Source organism: Lutjanus erythropterus, chromosome 12 (assembly GCF_056507025.1).
Source record: "Lutjanus erythropterus isolate fLutEry1 chromosome 12, fLutEry1.hap2, whole genome shotgun sequence".
Taxonomy (NCBI): Eukaryota; Metazoa; Chordata; class Actinopteri; order Lutjaniformes; family Lutjanidae; genus Lutjanus; species Lutjanus erythropterus.
In genome coordinates this window covers 22,712,729-22,734,344 of record NC_139328.1, presented here as the reverse complement: position 1 = coordinate 22,734,344, position 21,616 = coordinate 22,712,729, and the positions used below count along the sequence as shown (strand labels likewise).

At 38.7% G+C, this 21,616-nt stretch overlaps 2 protein-coding genes across 2 annotated transcripts in view; both read right to left on the bottom strand.

Annotated features, from left to right (window-relative positions):
- Positions 1-766: 766 nt before the first annotated feature.
- Positions 767-16,708, bottom strand: ncstn (nicastrin). Its single transcript, XM_084732300.1, has 17 exons — positions 16,576-16,708; positions 14,484-14,585; positions 13,862-13,985; positions 13,004-13,125; positions 11,163-11,308; positions 9,991-10,135; positions 9,228-9,340; positions 7,065-7,217; positions 6,865-6,969; positions 6,082-6,159; positions 5,813-5,982; positions 5,412-5,514; positions 5,113-5,211; positions 4,051-4,138; positions 3,486-3,649; positions 2,181-2,393; positions 767-2,036 (listed from the first exon to the last, which is right to left on the bottom strand). Exons 1-17 carry the CDS (start codon positions 16,631-16,633, stop codon positions 1,914-1,916), a joined length of 2,106 nt encoding a protein of 701 aa, XP_084588426.1. The 5' UTR covers positions 16,634-16,708; the 3' UTR covers positions 767-1,913.
- Positions 16,709-17,965: 1,257 nt separating this feature from the next.
- Positions 17,966-21,616, bottom strand: part of copa (COPI coat complex subunit alpha) — a 35,949-nt gene continuing 32,298 nt past the window's right edge. Inside the window, exons 23-30 of the mRNA XM_084731538.1 lie at positions 21,410-21,513; positions 21,120-21,266; positions 20,860-21,000; positions 20,317-20,499; positions 20,038-20,148; positions 19,764-19,925; positions 19,398-19,592; positions 17,966-18,202 (exon numbers count right to left, since the gene is read on the bottom strand). Of these exons, the coding sequence (XP_084587664.1) occupies positions 18,143-18,202; positions 19,398-19,592; positions 19,764-19,925; positions 20,038-20,148; positions 20,317-20,499; positions 20,860-21,000; positions 21,120-21,266; positions 21,410-21,513 (1,103 nt within the window). The 3' untranslated portion in view covers positions 17,966-18,142. The remainder of the gene's footprint in view (positions 18,203-19,397; positions 19,593-19,763; positions 19,926-20,037; positions 20,149-20,316; positions 20,500-20,859; positions 21,001-21,119; positions 21,267-21,409; positions 21,514-21,616) is intronic.

Here is a 21,616-nt window from a genome sequence, read left to right as displayed (position 1 = left end):
TCACAATATGTGAAATTTCAGTGGGTCTACTGTACAACTACATACACGTGTAGTTATATGTGTACTGGGACTGAACAATATAAATATTTAAGATTGTTGTCAACTTCCCAGAACCTATTAAAATACTTCACCACACATTCCCAGATTATGCAAAACCATAAAGAGATAATTAGGATTATCTGATGTGTGGTTGTATGAGGTATTTATCCATAGTCAGTTTATTACCTGCAACAGATGGGAGGTCCACATAATCCCAGTTTGGAGAAGCAGCATTAGTACTGGTGAAGGAAGCTAAGCAACAAACTGCTGTGGACAGAGTCAGCAGCAAAACATATTTTAGACACCTAAAAAAATCATCAGTATAAGTGTAGGTTCTTCTTAATACAGCCATCAGAGAAAAGAAGAGTATTAGAGACAGACATAAGCTAATTTCAGATGTCCTGGGATGAATAATTCCCATTTCTTATGTAAAGGAAACACACATTTAACTAATTCTGCCTGAGTAAAATATTTATTTTCTCTGTTATTGTAATCAAATTTTAAATTGGGCTAGTTAAGGCACAACACTGTGGTCTTTTGTGTTTTGCAGGTAATATTTGACAGTTATAGGCTATGTCATCTGCAGGCATGTGCTGGTAAAAAAGTCATTATTTTGTTATTTTCATTCTTAAAATAACAAACTCCCTGCTTTGGTTTTGAAATCCTCCTGGTTTTTCAAGTCTCAAGGTTGGCAAGTACGTTAAATATCACTTTCTCCGTGGGCGAAATAAAGTAATAAATTAACTTTAGCTCACAGAACAGGCAAGTTGCTGGTCTACCGCTGCTTTGATCTGTTAGTGTTATTGTGGTGACTTCAGGATTTTAAAAGTTTAGTTTGGCTTCACTGTAGTCACACAGTAACACAAACAAACTAACAGATCGAGGCAGCATTTAAACCACCGAATCGCATGATCTGTGAGGTAAAATTACTGATTTTGCCAAAGAAGTTTAGCTGGTTTGGAGAGTGAGAATGATATTTGGCTTATATAAGGGGTGGTGTCTTCTCAAATGCGGCAGCTGACAGTAAAGAAACGCAGTGAAAGTTTTCTAATAATGCGCACACTTATACTGATTTTTTTTTTTTTTTTTGGGTGGACCTTTTTAAGTGGCTAAATTACATTTTGCTGCTGACCCTGTCCACAGCAGTACATTGTTTAGCTTTCTACACCAGTACGCCTGCTGTTGCTGGAGGCGTGTCGACCACCATCTCTTGTATTTAACACGTGCCTCATAAAGCCCCACTTCACATGATCCAAACTATCCCTTTAAATTTAAATTTTACTCTTTGTTCATTGACTCAGAAAGTGGTTTCTTATCATTAGAACTGATTGATAAGTTAACTACATTGACAGAGAAGACGGCTACAGTATTGCACATACCATCGCAATCCTCACACTCACTCATTTGTTGTGTTCACACACACCAAATCACACACACTCAGTCACATTTACATATTCACAATCACACGCTCAAAATAATGCTCATTGTTTAGTGCCTATCCCCTGACACAGTAAACAAAACATTCTTTAACAATAAAAAGGGAAAACAAAAAAAAAACCCTAAAACAAAACAAATATAAACATCTTTTCCACTGGCAGGGCCTGCTGGTGCCTGACCAGTGTCTTCTGACCCTGATGAGTCCAGATCCATCCAGGCCAATCCAGTCCGGTCCAGTCCTCATGTCACGCCTCACCTGAGTGAGTCCATAAACATGGAGTTGTCGTCTGCTGCTGTGTCTAATCTGTCTGTGTACCTATGTGTGTTGTGTTGTAAAGAAAAAAAGCCTGTCCATGTCGGGTCGGGATAGTTATAGTAGTAGGTGTAGTAGTTTTAGTAGTAGTAGTGGTCGTGGGCCTGCGTCGTCTCTGTGTGGATCAGTAGGTGGCGTTGGTCGGTTCCCTCCCTGAACTGAAGAGCATATCCGCCTTCGAGCTGATGATGTACGTCAGCAGCAGGGATGTTAGTAGCACGCCAACACCCACACCCAGCGTCAACATCTGGAGGAGGCAATGAAACAATCATTTTATTTCCAATGCTTTTATACTAACACAAAACGACAAGACGTTATTTACAGCAGCTTACGCTTCAAACTATGTCACTGCAGTGCATGTGTTGTTTTTGAGAAGGAGTGAAGTGATTACCTCCAGGTCGTGACTGGCCACCAGGAATATGCGTCCTTTGATGCTCTTCCACCTGGACTCTGTCCATGTGGAGTAATCTGTGGAGGTGTACTCCCGCAGGTCGAAGGCTGGGGACAGTGCTTTGGAGAGACGGACTGTGGAGCGGATGCAGAAACCCTCCCTCTGCGTGCTGTTGGGAGGCGCCGCGCCTTGAACCCACATGTAGTAATACATCTGAGGGAGGAGACATGAGGGGTCACAGGGTGGAGGAGGGGGAAAATAAATATATCATTATTATCAAAACAAGTGATGAAAGTCAAGAACATATATAGAAAAAACTGCAAGTTGACAATGACATCGAAAAATATAAAAACAATAAATTATTTCAATGATAGAGCTGTACAATATGAAGAAGGCAATATCATTTATAATGTACCTTTATTCTATATTTATCCAGTATATTTAAATTTTTATACATAAAAATAATTACATTTCACACTTAAATGTTGGTGTCACTTTGTCTTCATTTTTATCTCGTGTTACCTACATTTACATCTACCTACATGTTTATGTACTGCAGATTTTGAATTTACTCTGATAACATTTCAAGAGTGAAAACAAAGTTGATCAACTCATCAGTCAATCTAGATAGTTTCAGTAAACTAAAGACCCACCACATATTAATTAAAACTGTAAACTGAAGGACTTTTTTATAGACTACCGATTATTCAATTAATTGACAAAACAACTTGTTGATAAAACAACTGATTGATAATGAAAATAACTGTTATTTGAAGCTGTAAATCTTTGGATATTTTTTAATAACTATTATGTTTTTCTGTCTCTCATTTTAATTTCATTTTTCAATTGGTTCATAAAAAGAGATTAAATAATGAAAGCCGCAATAGTGAATCAGATAATCAATTATTAGTATTAGTAGTTAATAGCCAACTATTTTGATAATCAATTAATTGGTTTGAGTCATTTACAGGAAAAAAAGTCAAAATTCTCTGATTTCAGCTTCTTACATGTGAAAATCTGTTTTCTTTCCTTTTTCTTATGACAGTAAACTCAGTATCTTTGGGCTGTGAGTAAACAAAAAAGACATTTGAGTATGTCATCGTAGATTTTGGGAAACACCGATCAACATTTTAAACAAACAACTATTAATCGATTAGTCAGGAAATTAATCAAGTGATTAATCAACTAATAAAAGAAATAATTGCGATTTGAGATGCCCTAGTGACCTTTAATACAAGTTTTTTTCCCTTGTGATATAGTAAGTCTCAGATTAAACAAAATAAATTAAAAGTAAACTGGTCTCACGTGTTTGCTGTCTTTGTCCTTCTCGTCCTCTCTCTGGTTCTGGCAGTTGTCCTGCGTGATGTTGACAACGCTGCCAGTCAGGTTAGCCAGCAGGTGCTGCACCAGAAGGGTTGGTTCGCTGGACTGCTGCGCCACGCCAACGTAGAAGTTTGTGGGTCTGTTAGCTGACAGACAGAAGGTGGAACAAGTTCAGTTTTGTGTCTGGAAATAATGTAGTTATCAAAAGATTCTTCTCAGGACACCACATACACCCGCCGCCCGACAATCCACCACAGCAAAATAACTACAGTCTCTCCTGTTCTGTACCCATCTCAGCTCAATAATCAAAAAAATAGTAGCTGACTGCCAAATCAGCTTTTGATAAAAATCAAACGAGTAAAAATACCAAAGAACAGTGGTGACATTCATCATTCCTCAAAATAAGTTCAAAATAAAACTGAATATAAGCAGTGCCAGTAATTAAAAATCTAAAAAAAAAAACACTTTTGTATTTTTAATTATTTTTGCCAATTTTGTAAACTACAAAAAAAGACTAGTAAAAGGATTAGTTTTTATACCAACTTACCCAGATGGCTCATGAGGTCAGAGGGGATCATCTGCTGGAACCAGGAGTTATTTGACCGAACAAGGAAGCCGTAAAGCATTCGGGTCACCTGAAAAAGATAAAACAGGCAGAGACAGACAGTCACTTCTGTTCAGTTGTGAAAGAGAAAACACAACAAGGAAACTTGCGTATTGGTAAGAAATGTGTCCACAAAAGCACCAGAAAAACTCATGCTGATCTTTGAATTAATGGGAATACAAATTGTTTAGGTTTTGTGTGAAGGAGACAGAACAAACTGAAAATAAAGCATTCTGTACAGGAAGAAAAAAAACAAACAAACATGAAGAGAATAAAACCATATGAAATGGTGTGTGTGTGTATTTAACTATTATTGATAACATTGATGCATGTTATGTAGATACAGTAGAAGAGGATGCTACCTCATAATATTTATCTTTAATCTTCTTTCTTTTTTTTCTTCTTTTTTTCTTCCTGTTTTTTTTAATCCTTTACTTTGCTTTCTATTGCTGCTGGTCTCTGAGAGTCACCAAACATAATTTCTGTGTATGCCTATAATGACTAATAAAGTGTCTCATGTCTTATGAAGTCCCTGCTGGTGCTGATGTAGTCCGTCCAAAGTAATGTAGATTTTAGAGTTTACAAGGTGCACATGAATCACGCGAAACATGCATCATAAATTCCTGTTCCTGTGTGTGTGTGTGTCAAACTCAGACGAAAGAAGTGCTCCCGTAGATGACGCCAAAGTGCTATAGAGATTCTCTGTATATTTTTTTTTATGAGATGACTATCTCAAATCTATCCTCACTTGACACTTGGCAGGTGTTAATTTCAGATTGTCGCTGCTTCCTCAGCTCTTCTAATCAGCCTCTACAGAGACTACTGATCAAAAATATCTGCTAATAATGATTTGCTCAGTCGGAGCACCCTTATTCACGACTAAGTACAGAAATTTTCATCATGTGTCGTGCTGGAGTTGAGAGGGGAAAGACAAATACGAATAGTGACTTTGTAGACAAGAAGTATTACTTGCAATCATCCCCAAATGAATTCCAACAGTCTTACTATTTGTTTGTCTGCGCTGATGCTGCTCAACTGTGGTTCTGCCCCTCCTGCTTGTGCGTACAAAGCCCGAGCAACCATGGTGGCCACCTCAGTCAGAGCCTGAAAGATGCAGGAACAGAAACACAAACAATCTTGTTTAGTTGTTTTCCAACAAATTCTGTATGAATTTAAAAGTGAATGGTAGCAAAGTGAGAACAACTTAAACATTGTCAGACAAGTTTTTACTTTTTAATTAAGTTGTGGACTGACTAAATTAAGAGCACATGAATATGGTGAATATTGGCGATTAAGAGCCATACTGTCGCAGTGTCAGTGATGTGGTCGAGCTGCTCCTCTGGCGTCAGGTTTGGTGGGTAAGAAATGTTCAGGTATTCTGCATTATCGTACATACTCTCATAGAACCTGCACACAGAACAGAAAAACAAATGAACTACACAGGCCAGTTCCTTCAATGAAATGTAATGTAGTGTGTAATAAAGGTGTGTTTTTAATTGTTTTATATTACTTAATTAGTTAATTAGTTTGCACATTAAGACAGGGCGGCAGAAATACAATAAAAGGAAAAAATGAAGCATACTGTGCTGGTGAGATTTTTAAAAAAAAACAGCCTAGAGGCTTATAGAAGGAATCTCACCTCAGTAAGTATTATACATAACAAGCAAAAACAAAAAGTAAATAAAAACAAGAAACTCTGAATCACCTGTTGGTAAAAGCAGACCGGTGATCCTCAATGACAATACCAGGAATCGGTCGAGCTCGCAGGAAACGCTGGAAGGATGATGGCGGGAGCGGCTGAGAGACACCGGGCTCGTCCAGTGAGACATTTAAACCTCCCGCAGCCGTCTGCAAGTTCCCGATGAGCTTCCTCACCTGAAACAGAACAGTGAAGGGGATGGAAAAAAATAAAATGTTACATATTATACATCATTTATACAATACTACACACACTGGGAAGGAAGGGATACAAACCTCTTCATTGACACTGCTGTTCTTCCTGGACACAGGATCAGAGTGAAGCCACAGTTTAGAGTCGGCACGAAGTCCCACCTATAGTGAACAAATATGCAACATACTGATATAGCTACTACACAAATACGTTCATTGTAAATCTTCTAACTTTAAAGCAACAAAAAGATCAAGCACACATTCTTTACTGATGTTGTTCACAGTGTAACTAAAATAATTTTGGTATCAACATGTTTAATATAACATGTCGACAATATACAAAATGTTTAAATTGCGATAAGACTAGAATAACACAAGATTTTTTATAGTTAATTATGGTCTCATGAGCTCCATGCAATCATGTAAATACAACCACTGAGAGAGAGAGAGAGAGAGAGAGAGAGAGAGAGAGAGAGAGAGAGAGAGAGAGAGAGAGAGAGAGAGAGAGAGAGAGAGAGAGAGAGAGAGAGAGAGGCTTCTTGTGGGACTAATAAAAGAATATCTTATCTGGATATCAGAGTTTAATACTTTTTTCAATCAACCACATTGTATCAAAAACTTTGAGTACCAAAAGGTGGCTGGCCATTATTTTATTATTTTTATTCAGTTAGATTTTAGACTATGTTGCTTTGGTATCTGTACAAAAACTCAACGAAGTACTGCTGCCAGTACTGAAATATTTCAAACAATACTTTGCCTTGTTGAGTCATTTTTGTAAAGTGTATGTATTCCCTTAAATCTGGTAGTCTGTGCAGGTTGATAAATACAGCACACAGAAGGCTACTGGAAAAGAATATCAATACAAACCTGTCCAATCTCCAGTACTGAGTGAACATTGTCCAGGTCCACGGCAAACTGATTGTTCTGCATATCATAAACCATCCTCGAGCTGCCGATGTAGTCAAAGGTTTCCTGGAGTCAAACAGTCAAAAAAGCAAACAAAAGAGTAAGTGCAATTTCAGATTTGGCATACTGTTCATCAAGCACAAAGTGTGGAAACAACTGACCCCTTGAAAGAAGGTATAGAGGATGGTGCGGTTAGGTGGGGCCTCCTGGGTGGCGTTTCGCAGAGCGTGAGCAGCTGCCAGAAGAGTGACGAACCCAGACACTCCACTCTCTGCTCCTGGAGCGATGTCAAAGAAAAAAGACCTGCTGTCCAGCTGCAGAGAGGAGGAGAGACGATCCATCAAGCAGATATAGTATCTAGGTAAGTAGTTCAGTTCAGCTTGCCGTGACCTATTTTTATGTTGCCATAAATCAACATGTGGCCTAAAACTAAGAGGAAATGCAGGCCATCTAGACCCTACCTCTCTTTGGGAGATGCCAAAAAGCTGACCCATGCTTTTGTTTGTTCTGGTCTAGATTACTGTAATGCAGTCCATACTGGTTTACCTAAACAAACGATTAATGGGCTGCAACTTGTTGGACTTCAAAATTCTCTTACTTGTTTTTAAGCATTTAATCATTTAGTGCCTTCATACCCCTCTGATTGCTGTTTTGAGTGTGTTCCAAATGGCTCCCTCAGGTCGTTTAACACTGTTTGGTTCAATGTCTCAAAAATTACTTGGGTGGACACATTATTTTCTCCCCTTTTTGGCAGAGGCGATGAAGACTTCTTGCCTCTTTGTGCTGTTTGGCTTGAGTTGGTTTGACTCTGCTCACCAGCCCAGCACAGTTTGCACCCGCTTGAAGGTGTGTATTTTTTGATGAAGCACCGTCTTTAGCTAAGCGTCTAAACGGTGGATGAATATTAAATATCCTAATTAAATTCTTCACAATAAATGTCCCCATTATTTTGTTATCTAAAAGCTTTTACTATGAAGCAGCAGCATCAGGAAATGTTAGGTTTTCATCAGCAGTAACTTAACACACTGAAAGCGAACATGAAACAGTAAAATAAGGCAAATATCTGAATGTACAAACAGTAAAGCAGGACATAAAATAACTTCAAACCACAGAGATCAGTTAGAAGCTACAAAAGTACTGTGAGCTGAACACAGACTTAAAAAAAACACCTCTCTCTGTGCTCTCTGAGTGCATATAAGAAAAAAACGAAAGACAAATGGGTCTACTGACCCATGGAATAATAATAATAATAATAAGGGTCTACTTCCTATTTTTAGTGGGTTTGGCTGCATCTAAAAATCGTTGCTAAGTGCAAAAATGTTATAAGACAAGCAACCTCTGTTGACAGTTTTTTTTTTTTTTTGGTTATTTTTTCGGCATTTTTGCCTTTATTGACAGTGACAGCTGAAGGTATGACAGGAAAGGGGGGTGAAGAGACAGGGGATGACATGCAGCAAATGAGCCGCAGGCGGGATTCGAACCAGCGGCTGCTGCAGAGGACTAACAGCCTCAATGCATGGTGCGCACGCCCTACTGACTGAGCTATAGGGGCGCCCCTGTTGACAGTTTTAAGAAACAGCTCAAAATGTATTTCTATTATCATGCTTTTAATTCCACCTTTCTTTGAATGTCATTGTTTTATGTTTTTCCCCATCTTAAATTAACTTTTTACTGTTTTTATAACTATTGTTTATATACTATTGTTTTTCTCTTTAGGACTTATTTTATTGTTTTAACTCTTTGTGTCTCTTGTTCTAAAATACCTGTGTTATCAATTTCTTTATCTCACGAAACACAGCTGCATTAAATGTTATGAAAGGTGCTACATAAATGAAGTTTCTTCTTAGTAGTCTCAGTTTCATAATTGCTCCCAGTAAAAACCGCAACTGCAATTGCACTGTAAAACATGCAACCCGTTGTCTTCAACAAGTGTGTGTTGCTCGCTGCATAGCATTTTCATCACTCTCATTTATGTTTTATTGTCTTAGCTCTTGTTCTCAATAGCAAAAAGCAGGAAAACTATTTACACAAGGAGCAAAGCACAGAAACACTGCCAGTAACACAGACTGTAGCTGTGACTTTAAGGTCACATGACATACATTACAAAGCAGAACTTATCTTGGACTTGGCTTTTATTCTGGAAATCTTTCAAAGAGAGTGAGATCACTGCCGAAGCTGGTTGAAAACGTTTTTTCATTAATTCACATGGGGATGCTAATTATTAACAAATGTTGTACTGGAGTGAAATATTGGTACAGACCTTTTTTTTTTTAAATCACTTTTGCTTAAACCTATAAGAAGAGGGACTCTTTCCAGTAACTCACCCTGGCTGCTGCTATGACCACACTCTCCCACATCTTGTGGCCCTTGGCTGTGTTGTTGAGAGGCCTGGTCGAGGCCCAGACATTATAGTCACCCAGTGGGTCACAAACCATCTCTAAAAGGAGACACGGGAAAAAAAACAAAACAATATGGATTCAGGTTAGAACTGGTCAAAAAATAGCAAAATCACTTACTATTTCCTTGTATTAAAATAGATGTTCTTGTTGTGTAGCCTTTAAAAACATGGCAAAAAAAAAAAACTAGAAAAAGAAATTTCCACTAATGTGATGGGTGATACTTTAAGATCCTGGAAGTCATTATATTGAGAAGCATTCTTGAAATAATAAATAATAAATTAGCTTCTCAAACTAATGAGTTAGTTTCTTAAAATAATGACATAAAATTTCAAAATAATGGGTTAGTATCTAACAATAAGGAGTTAATTTCTAAAAATAATTTATTATCTCAAAAGATTTAGTTATAGTCTCAAAAAATGACTTAGTTTCTCAAAATAATGAGTTAGTTTCTCCAGTTAATGCATTAGTATCTCAAAAAACTCAACAATTACAACTCATTACATTGTAAGATTTCTATTATTTTGAGATAGTAAGTCATTATTTTGAGAATGTTTCCCAATATATCACCTTAAAGTATATCTTCTTTTATCACAATGTTGTTAATGGTCATTCATACTATTGCCAGTTACTATATCACACGTTGAATAATAATATAAAAAGTAAACTTTTATTCATGTTGTGTACATACCTGGGCTGATGCTGAAGTTGATGTCATTCCTCCTCATGCAGGTGGCCGTGTCAGTGACGGCAGACATGTGGGAGTACAACTGCATGGCGCACAGCGGGTACTGAGGAGTGCTGCCGTTCACAGCGCGGTTATGGTCCAAGTAGCACTGCGAATGCAGAAAAGCTTACTCATATGAAATCTCTTCATGACTGGGTTTGTTTTTACAGACACAAAACCACAGAAATATTAAATTATTTTAACGAATCTGCTTGGAACAAGTTAGAACATACAGAAGTGGGTTTAGTGCTCTTGCTCAGGGGCACAGTGGCAGGTTTGGGCGCAGTAAGTAAGTCAAACTACCATGTCGAGGACTGAATTTATCACTTTGATGCAGGAGCTGCATTGGTGATCAAACCGCATGAAACCGCTGGTTTACAGAACAGTTCCCCTCGTCTACCCTGCCTTCTTATCTGACACCTGGAGCAGACTTATACAAACAATTCATGATATGAATACAGGTTCTGGACAAGTCATAAACATGTTTCAGAAAACAGAAACACACTGTGGTCCTTTACAGAGTAATGTAAAGAGTTTTAAAGAGGCGGGTTTAAATCTGAAGGTCGCCATTATCAGTGAACTGAAACCGAAAACTCAGAACAGAACAGAAAGTCGCAGGTCATGTTGAGCTCTGCGGGTTCAGCGATGTTTGCTCTATTCTGTGGAAACATGAAGCCGCTGAGGAGGAGAAACATACATACACTTACGCTGCATCAGAAGAGGCCCATTTAAAACCTACTAACAGCCTGTAATATGATCTGTCTGTTTTTGTCATATACAGTGCAGGAAGAGCAGTTAATGACATGTGGGTTCTGACAAATCGTCTCAACATAATGTGCCACAACATGTTGGCTTTAGAGAGAAGATGAGCTTAAGTGCTGTTTTATTGGCCTCGTTCCTACTCTTAACCACAACTGGGACAGGTTCAGATCAGATTTAGCTGCAATGTGCTGTTTTTGTAAATCATTTCTATTTGCCAGCACCTGAAGTAACAGGAAAACAATTAGACAGCCATGTTGTTTTGACAATGATGAACAATGCAGTAACTTTAAGCACAAAGTCATTATATCACATGGGATTAACTGACTAAAATATCAGCTTTTATTGCAAGCTTGACCCATTTCCTGTCATCTTACCTGCCGTATGACCCGAGTTTCATTGTCGTCTTTCAGAGAGAAGATGGGGAAGTCAAACTCCTCGTAGGCCAAACCGTTTCCCAGAGGGTTCCACACTGTCCCATTACAATGGGCAAGGGCTGGATCGTAATTCTCTGAATACACACCTGAGGGAAACACACAGGGTGAATGTCAGTGGGCACTAAAGAAGCATGTACTGCATGAGCAGAGGTCATGACCTGTATCATTTATCAACATGACTGAAACACATTTGAAAGGTTCTAATTTAGAGCAGTGGTCAGGAATTAATATCAAACATAATTGTTCCCATTCTTACAGCCTTTACCTTTGGTGAATGTCTGTTTCCTAGTATAAGTTTGTCTTTTAACAGTACAACAGAGTAGTCTTATACACATGTATCCTTACTAAAAGAATAATGAGTAGTATTTCTGAGTGAGGACAAAAAATGTTTTTATAGTATATGTATAGTTTTGTAAACAGACTTGTGCATAAATTTTGAATTTAGTTAACATGTGCAAACCAGCAGACAAAGCCTTGGTGAATCCCCTTAGGGGGCCCCTGACCCCAGTTTGGGAAACACTGCTTTAGACGGCTTTTTCATATTTTATTCTTTGTCATTAATATTACTTATTTACTTATGGAAAGAAATATCAAATTGTTTAAACATCTTAAAATTCTGCTGAAGTTTGAGATTACATAAGGACAAACATCATAGATTTTCTTCTCTCTAATCTCAAAAATGTAAACACTACAAGATTTGAAAGTAACGGCACATCACACACTACAGGATATTATTAATATTATTGCATCAGTGGAGTAATGCACCACCTCACATAACCTCAGATGTAAATAAAATGGAGACTGACGTAATACAAAAACATGCTGTAGTAACATTAAAGCTTTGCAATGGGAAAAAGGCAGAAGACTAATCCAGTCTGGATGAGACAATGTGTGGGGAGATGGGTTTGATTATTCTTCAGTGAGAACTGGAGGTGAGATTTTAACTGTAGGTTTAATACCTGTCAATAGTAGTATCCGAGCTAATGATAGCCTCAAGAGCTGCTGCTTGGTAACACTGTGAGCTGCCCCAGGACTACTGGAGCTCTGGGACTTAGTTAGGTTACACTGAAGACTTGTCTCTTGCATTGGCTATTGTGGTCCTCAGAAAGTACTGACGTAAGCATCCAGATTTTAACTCCTAAATATGAAACACGTTTGAAAATTATCAGGGTGGCCCCGATGAGTGTGTAAGCAGCTCAGGAGGTTTAAGATTGGATCTGTAAACCCCTCATATTAGGATAATCTGGGCTGAACATCAGTACCAAACAAGGTCCCAGAGCTGATTTCTCCTCTGACTGTCAGGAGATAAATCAACCCAAAACTGACAAAACGGGAATACAGGATGAGAAAAAAAACCTTCCAGAACCAGCAACTCCCTCCACTTCACATCTCTCCATTTACATCTACTGTGATTTAACGTTGTAAAATGAGTTACCTGTTGAAAAGCATTGTACTATGACCTCTCTGCACTATGTTCCTGAAGCATTTCATGCCCAGTAAAAGGCAATAACTCCAGTCAGACATTTCTGATGTCTGTGGCATTCTACAGTAAAACCTGACAAAAGAAGAAAAATAATCTGGGGTTCAATCTGAGCAGTAAATTCAAACATGGCAATAGTGTGACACTAATATTTCAGAGACTGTTCACTGAACATGAAAACTGAACTAACAACAGCTTGTAATATCATGAGCTGTGCCCTCTGAGGATCATATAACTACAATTAGTGACTGTAGCTGTGCAAGACTGAGGGACAAGTCTCAGCAGGCAAACTCCCACTCACCTGTGTTCTCGTTGGGGCAGGTGGTGTGCGGAGAGAAGCCCTCAAGCGGGTTTGCGTTTGGCGCCACAACAGCAACGCCAGCCACCCTGTTGGAGCCGCTCTTCAGCTTCATCATGATGGATCTGACAGGCAGACAGTCAGCACGGGGCAGTGGAAATGATATGGGTACAAATACAGGTCAGACATGGGTTTGAAATGTGGGTTAAGTTTCTTTCTTCAGGGTTAGACAGGCAGAGTTTAGCAAATTCACTGAACTGTACATTTCTTTTACTGTCTGATTAAATTTTACTTTCATGTCCTAATGTTATTATGTTTTTACTCAGGTACAATATTATCTCATACCAAACTCTGTAATATTACATTTCAACTTGGTGCAATAATGTTAACCTAGACTACTGAGTCTGTTTCCTGATTATATTGTTATATATTTTTTTATTATATGTTGCTCATATCTTCTTCTTATCTGGTTTATACCTTGCTTATGTATTTACTTATTTATTCAGCTGTTTACTGAATATTTTGCTTTTTAATTGTTGCTTCTGTTTTTGTACTATCCTCTTTTGCTGCTGTAACAGTGCAAATGAAGGATAAATGATTAATACAGGATTATCTCATTTTATAACCATCTGGAAAAGTGTTCTGTAATTGAAAAAAGAGCTAAATGTATTTTTTTCCTTATGAATCCACTGAATATTTTTATTGAGTAAACATTTATGTATTTACCAAAATGTCAAAAATAAAAAATGTCTGTTAAACCAAAACAAGACTCAGTGTGTCAGTAGATGTGGAGACAGAAAGGGAGAGGCCCAAGAACTACTGTAGGTGCTCCCTCTGCAGGGTGAAATATGTTCACTGTACCTGGTAAAGAGCGGTGATTCCAGGATAACCAGATAAGGAGGATTGGGACCGGAGCTCAGAACCCAGTCCAGGTTTTCCTCTGACTCAAGCACATGGAGCACACCAACATTACCTGACAAGGAGGCTAAAGTCCAAAAGAGGAAATTAAATATCAGCAGCTGTGATATGACACGCAACAGCAGTACTAGACAAAAATGTGTGTATCCAACAGACCCCTTCTCCATTACTGGAAGGGTTCTATTACTACAATTTAGGCTAAATTCTAACAGCTTTTCAGAATCAAATCTTAATAATAGAAAATGATTGGTTTATCTGCACATTGTGTGCTTTCATCTTCTTTGGCAATTCATTTCTCACACTCAGAACAACAACATGGATTTGAAGGTTTCAAAACTTGAAATGCCCGGAGCAACCACACAGAAAATTCTTCAAAAACATTGCTTTTAACTGATTATGTTAAGAGCATTTTACTACAAAAACAAAATGACACAGGCCATCACTCTGCAATATGCAAGATAAGATATGCAAAACTGCAACAAGTATTTTTACTTCAGTGTCCCAAATACATTTTGGATTTGTAAGACAACAAATAAGCATCACTTTAATCCACTGCTTTACTCACACTGGCAGCCTATTTGATGTGTTGCATTAAGCAGTCGCACACAGGGGACTGTGTAATTGAGATGAACATAAATCTTCTTTTCCACTGAATTACAGCTGACACCTATGAGAGAAAAAGCACTTTAACAACTGTACAAGGAGAGAAATATGACATTAAGGCAAAGCTTTTACCAAGACTACACAACAAGGGGAGGAAACAATTCTGTCACAAATGGGTGGATTTTGATTGTTCAAAGGACCTAAAATTGCACTTGCATCCTTTATCTCTCACTAGTAAAAGCTCAGTACTAATTTTAGACTCGGGATTAGCTGGGAAAATCAAATATAGTAGTTAAGACCTATGTCCGTCTACATCAGTAGAGCTTACAGTAGGAGGAGCGGGTGAACAGTTTTAGGTTCCTGGGAATAATACCTCCACCCTGGTAAAGAAGGCTCAGAAATGGCTATACTTTTTAAGGATACTTAAGGAGGCAAAAATCCCATGCTATGTGCATGATAACTTCTACAGAGGAGCAATTGAACGCACCCTGGCTGGAAACAACACAAACTGGCATGTGATGTGCACAGCTCAGGACAGGTAAACTCTGTAATTAGTCATTAAAACTCCTCAGATCAGCACCAGTGTCCATCTACCGAGCATCAGTGTGGATAACAAAAGACAACCCACCCACCTCTGCCACAACCTACTCACTCAGCTGCTATCAGGAAGGAGATACACATATGTCCAGTCATTAATGGTCATTTTATATGACAAAGATGGCAGTGTTGTTGACCTGCACTGTATTATGCAGATTATAGGTCATGGGCCTATAGTTTGGGTTTTAAATATTTTCATTGTGTAAATTAAGTTTAAAAGCTGTCACTCTTGGCTTTTCAACAAACTAGGAGTATGTTGGAAACGAGTGTACTTTTCAACATGCTAGATTCTTTCTCACGTATTTTTTAATCTATACTCTTATGGGCTGATGGCCTTGTCTGATGTCTGAAAAGGAAGTAACAGGCATGTCCGTTCAAAATGTTACCAGTTTAATTCAGATAAATATATTTGCTTTGTGCCTTTCATCCGACATGCCAGTAGGCATGATTTTCAATAGAAATATAGCTTTCAGCTTGGCTCCCGTATTGGTCCCATAGACTTTTCCTCCAGCCGCACTCAGCCAAACATCAGTAACTTTACAGTAACATTAAAAATCGTTTTAATTCAAACAAAGAGCTATTGTAGTGGATCACCTAAACACCACATTTACCAAGGAGCTCTAGAGATTTCAAAGTGAGTAATCGGTGCTTGAAAAATTGTGGTAATTTTATTCAGACAAATATATCTACTTTGTATATCGTTAGACAGTATCTATTTACAGACGGTTTTAATTTCCATCTAACAAGTCAACAGGTAGACTTTTCAGAAAAAATAGCTCTTTGGCTTGGTTTACCCGTTTGTTCAGCAGCCTTTTCTATTAATTTTACAACATTCAGAGAAACAGCAGTGAGATAAATGTGATACTAAAAACCGTGTTAAGTCGAATAAAGAGATATTTTGGTGCATCACCTGTATGCCGAATTAACCACGGCACCCTAAGATTTGAAAGTCACTCAATTTGTGGTTCACTTACTTTATGTGTTTAATGACAACCAAATCGCCATGAAATGACAAAACATTTAATGTAATTTGGCGTGATGTTTTAGTTTTTAATCCCTCGCGCTCCAGGCGGCCGCAGCGGGGGAATCACGAGCAGTCACGCTGATGCCGAATCGCTCATATCAAGAGGGCAGACCCAGTCTGTGACTGGCTTAGTGAAAACTCGTCGAAAGGACTTAACACATTGAGATATATGTTTGTTTCTGACCTTCCAGGTGATGTAAATGGCTTAAGAAATGTTGCAACGCGGATCTCCATTGTAAAACTTGTATTAAATAACCCGACAGTGGAGATTAAAGCGAAACAGGGCAGCTTTTGCTAACGCTGACTAGCCTAGCATTCGGCCAGCTGTAAGCACAAAGAAGCCAAAGAAGCTAACCGCCTGAAACAGAAACACACTCCGCTCAGCAACAGATACATGGACATACAAAGAGAACACAGTTAGACTATAACTTACCAATGAAAAAACAACAAACTAGCAAATTAACAATCCAACTGTTCGACAGCAAATCCATCTTCCTGGTTTGGAAAGCGGAACCAAACAGTGAGTGTTGACATGGAAAACGTCCGGGTTCCGCTGTTTGGTTCCGGTCTCCTGACGGAGCGGACTCAGTCAAAATGGCAGCTCTGAATCAGAGTTCTTATAGTTTTATATGTTTGTACAAAGCCTTATGTCAGTACATATTGAAGTAACTTTGCTAAAAATTATATGTTTGGGTAAAAGTTTGGTAATTTCCTCACAAATACTGTATTACTAATAAGATTACAGATGTTTTCTTCAAAATTTTACACAAGTTTTAAGTGATGAAAAGATGTTCCCATTTATTTTATTAACGTGTAATATTTGGCTTCTTCAGCTATAACAGATGGACGTATGGAGGACGTATGTTATAAATCTACTGATTATACTGACCAAATATCTGTATACATAAATGAGAGCTAACTTTTAATGTATTCATATTTTATTTTTATTGCGGTTGCCCACCTGGCTTGTTTGTTTGAATTTTGTACCATGTTGTTATTGTCAAAATGTTTGACATGCATAAAGAATTTATACACACACACACACACATATATATATATATAAACTTTTTTCTTAGTTTTTTTTTTTAGTCAATTCTGCTGTTACTTGCAGTTAGTCTCAATAAACATATGTACCCCCGTTGCTGCATTGACAAATTTCATCAAGACTAAAACTAAGTTCATACATTAGAGCAGCTCAAAAAGTACACACATGTAACATTATTACAAAATGATTTCAGTTTCTCAGGCCTAGTTTAAGTTTTTAGTTTAGTTTTAGTTAACTAAAATAACCTTGATCTGAAACTCTGCAGCTTAGGTTTTCTGTATCTTACTTTAATGATCCTGGGGGGAAACTGGTCATGATACAGACGTAAATATAATAAACTAATTTTTCTCCTCCCAATACTTCCTTGTAGTTGAAGAACCAATGCAATGCCAGACAAGGTGCAACTCAACTCTGTACACACTTAACCACGATGACTCAACCTTGTTGTGCACTTTGGATACTTCTAACCACACTTTTATATACTTACACAATAAAACCATCATCGTTCTATAGCTTTGGCTACAAAGCTGTGCCCACATACCACATTAAAATAACAGCTCACAGACACAAACACTCTGGGTTTCCGTTGCTAAACAGGCATTTTTATTTTATTTTTCCCCCAGATACATGGAAAGAGCAGTGCTGCTCACTTTGAATCATTCATCTCATACAAGTCAGAAAAGAGACAATTTACAGCTCTTAATGAAGCCACAGTACAGAGATGAAGCAGCAGCACTTATCGTACAAGAAGAAAAAGCTTTTAGCAGGAAGGTGATGCACGGAATAAGACAGTTAAAAGGATTAAAGTGGTTTAACATCACTGTGAGCAAACATATAGATCTCTGCTTTCATTTCTCATGTGGATAATTGTATTAGAATCTACAGAATAAATGTGGATGTGTTTCTCTGAACAGATAGTTCTTCTCTTTGTCTTGTCTTCTCTCCACACCTCGTCTCAACGGAACTGAAGTGGGCTTACACGCAGACCAATCACATCCTTACCGATCTCGGTCACCTAGAAAATAAGGTAAGGGTTAGAGGTTAGAGGGAGAAACAATAAACGAGATAAATAGTATGTAATATGTTTTTCCAAGGTCATGTTTGGCATTTTGCCTTTCTAACGGATACTGTGAGACACAACCACCAGGAGGCTCCTGACTCATCTTTTTGATGAAGCAAAACAGGTGAACACTTGTGTGGTTTTCATCTGTTTATTGCATTACAGATTGTGCTTGTTTGTTTCTTGTTTTGCCATTTTCTTCATCATACACTTGGCTTTGTTTACTCCACTATAAAGAGAAATTAGTCTCAATTCCGCTAATGCACGTTACATGAACCACAAAAGACATGTAAACGTGTCTGTACTCTGCAAATACAATTAAAGGAGCAATATAATTTTTGAGAGTTGTTTCCACCTGCACCCTGCTCCGCCTCCACCGAGAGATGCTTGTGTTGGCTGCAGGAACACTGCACCAGCACAAGACACGTGTAACATCAATCGACAGGTCCTCTACTTGAAGTTGGTCAGCTGTTTACAACTGTCAACTGTCTATCAGTGTAAAATTAAGCCTGTTATCCAGTTCAGTGATTACCTGCCAGACTCCATAAACAGATTGCTTAACTAACCATTATAAACATCTCCCTCTAAAAGATTATTAATAATTTCTTACAACTCAAACAGACACTGCTTTGGCGAACTTTTGGTATTAATTTTAACTCTAATAAACATGAAACAGGCAACCAAAAAAGAACATAATGGCTGAAGTGATACTGGAGAAGTCAGTATTATTAATATTATTATTATTCCTTAATCTCTGATGTCATATCGTGGGCATTTAATGCTTTAGTACAGTAAATATATTACAGATTTCTCCTTTAAACACTGACATGATTGTTTATAGGATATTACTACATGGGCTTGAGAACACTTTGGAAAACTATTTGTTGGTGAGCAGTTATTCACTGCATCTACAAATGTAAGTTAAGACCCAACTATGCAAAGTGATAGACGTATCATCAACATCCAGAAACAGTGCAGACTTCTCTGGACATGAGCTCCTCTGAGATGGACTGATGAAAAGTGGAAAAGTGTGCTGAGGACTGATAAGTCATGGACGTCGTGTTCACAGGGCTGAATTTTTGTTTTACACACCATTCCAACTTTGTTTTTTGACTGAAATTGTGAATAGCTATCCTCAGTGCTGACTTACCTGTGTGACCCTGCAGATCTGGCCTTTGTATGTGGGGCAGTAACAGGCTCCAGACAGAGGGCACTTCTCAACAGGACGTCCACGGTACAGAGGGACGAAGGAGGCAGCGCACAGGTCGAATGGATTGTGGGGGTCATAGTTCAACTGGTGGGCGTCTGTCAGGGTCTTCTCACAGGCTGCCAAAATCTTGCGGGTCTGAACAGTAGGGAAAGATGTAACATGGTGGTAAGAGATGAGGAAAGAGAATAGTACTGTCTAAGTATAACTGGAAACTACTTGTAAGGGATAGTCTGGATTATTTGAAGCAGTGTTGTATGAGGTATTTAGTGCAAATAAAAATGAAGCTTTGGATGTCTCAAAACAAACCTGCTGTGCAACATTTGGATTTGGCCCCAGCTCAAGCAGGCGTCGGGCAAAGCCGGCAGCTGTTTTAAAGTTACGCAGTTTGAAGAACAGGTTCAGAGCCGTACGCAACACCAGCACCATGTGGACGGGCTGGAGATTGCAGTGGGTGAAATATGCAGCCATCTGTAAAGGGAAAAACACATGAGAAAATCAGGCTTAGGAATGAAGCAGAAGTATGAATAACAATCATTTGTGGTGATGGTCGTCAGAAAGTTGGAAAGCCACACATATTTACCTCACACAGCCTCTTCTGCTCCTCTAGTGTGTCTTTAGGCAACTTCTTTCTTTCTGTCTCCATGGTCAGGCCCACGATGTACTCTCTGCAAATGGTGATCAGCTGCTGAGCCTGAAACACACAAGCAGATTCCAATCACACAGGTGATCCTGACACATTTAATATTCATATTTCTAAATACGTGGATTTCACTGTGTGAACTTTGCACAATGAGCAGCCTGCAGACACATTGCAATAATCTGTGCTAAATTTGCAATGCACAGCTGGTTTAGTAATCACCTCTGCAATCTCCTGCTTGTTATCGACCACCAGCAGAGGCACAGACAGCAGGATGGCTCTGAAACGCTCGACAGCTTCCTCAAACCGCCCACTTGTGGTCAGCTGGTAGCACTGCTGCAGGCGAGCGATGAGGTCTGAAAGACGCAGGCCCACAGCAGGAAGTCCTTGCTTTGCCCCACAGTCCTAAAAAAAAAATGTGTATATTTGCATATTTACATTCACTAAATAGGTGGTTTGGAAAAGCAGAAACAGATGCAAGCAAAGAGTCAATTTTAATTAGAAATACCACAAAAGGGAAACATCTCAAAGAGCTAACATTTAGCTGCAATATTTCTTCAATCTGATTGAAATCAATCTGATTAGAGAATTCATGTAGCCCATTATCACTTTTTTTTTTTTTTTTTTTTTTTACATTATTTTATTTTATTTATTTTTGATTATTATTGGAATATTAGGGTTCATGTAAACACAGCCATTATTGTCAAAATACTGGACAGTAAATCCACATCAGGGACACAAAACTGCACATAAAAATAGCTGTACCTTCCAGTTTCTCTGGGGGTGGCCGCGCAGACAGGGCAGCGAAGGCAGCCCCAGATAACAGGTGCGGCCTCTGGACAGGGTCTGCATGAAGAGCGACTGGTAGGGGCCGAAGTTCACAACCCCCACCTGGTCGTGGAGCAACTGTGGTACAGAAAGGCAACAGTAATCGCCATTTATTGACCACATCTCAGGCAATATTTTTAAAGGCAAACAAAAGAAAGGGAAAAAATGTGGGAAAGCATATAAAATTGTGTGCATACTCTCATAGCAGTTTCAAAAGAGCCAGCCAAGATGTGATCCACTGGCAGCTGGGAGTTGTTGCACCACATCTGGGTCGGACTCATGCCCTTGGTCGGTGGGACGAAGAAACCGTCTTCTGCTCCTCCACCTCCACCAGCCGGCATGTCCTGATGTTTGGGAGAAAGACATTGACATAAGAAATCAGCATAACGATAACAGCAAGTGCAAGTGCCTGATGAAAAATCTATCAACACTATTCTTATGTCTGTTTTATTGGTGGTAGAATTTGTAATGATGTAGCCCCTCTCACCAGCTCCGGGGGAAGGTCCAGTTCTTCCTCCACATCCCAGCCTCCGCCCTCCTCTTTCCCCACTCCTTCATCCCCCAATCCTTCCTGGGCATCCATGAAACCATCTGAGAGACAGAGAAAGACAAGAAAGATAAATATCAGTTTATATAACCATGCAGTGTTGATAATGTGGCCCAATCTGCTTACTGAATGATAAGGTTTAAAATA

Coding starts and splice junctions, on each gene's coding strand:
- ncstn (XM_084732300.1), bottom strand. CDS start 16,633: ATGGATTTGCTGTCGAACAGTTGGATTGTTAATTTGCTAGTTTGTTGT. Junction 10,136..11,162: donor AAACTCGGGTCATACGGCAG/GTAAGATGACAG, acceptor CTGCATTCGCAG/TGCTACTTGGACCATAACCG. Junction 5,983..6,081: donor ACAGCAGTGTCAATGAAGAG/GTTTGTATCCCT, acceptor GTTCTGTTTCAG/GTGAGGAAGCTCATCGGGAA.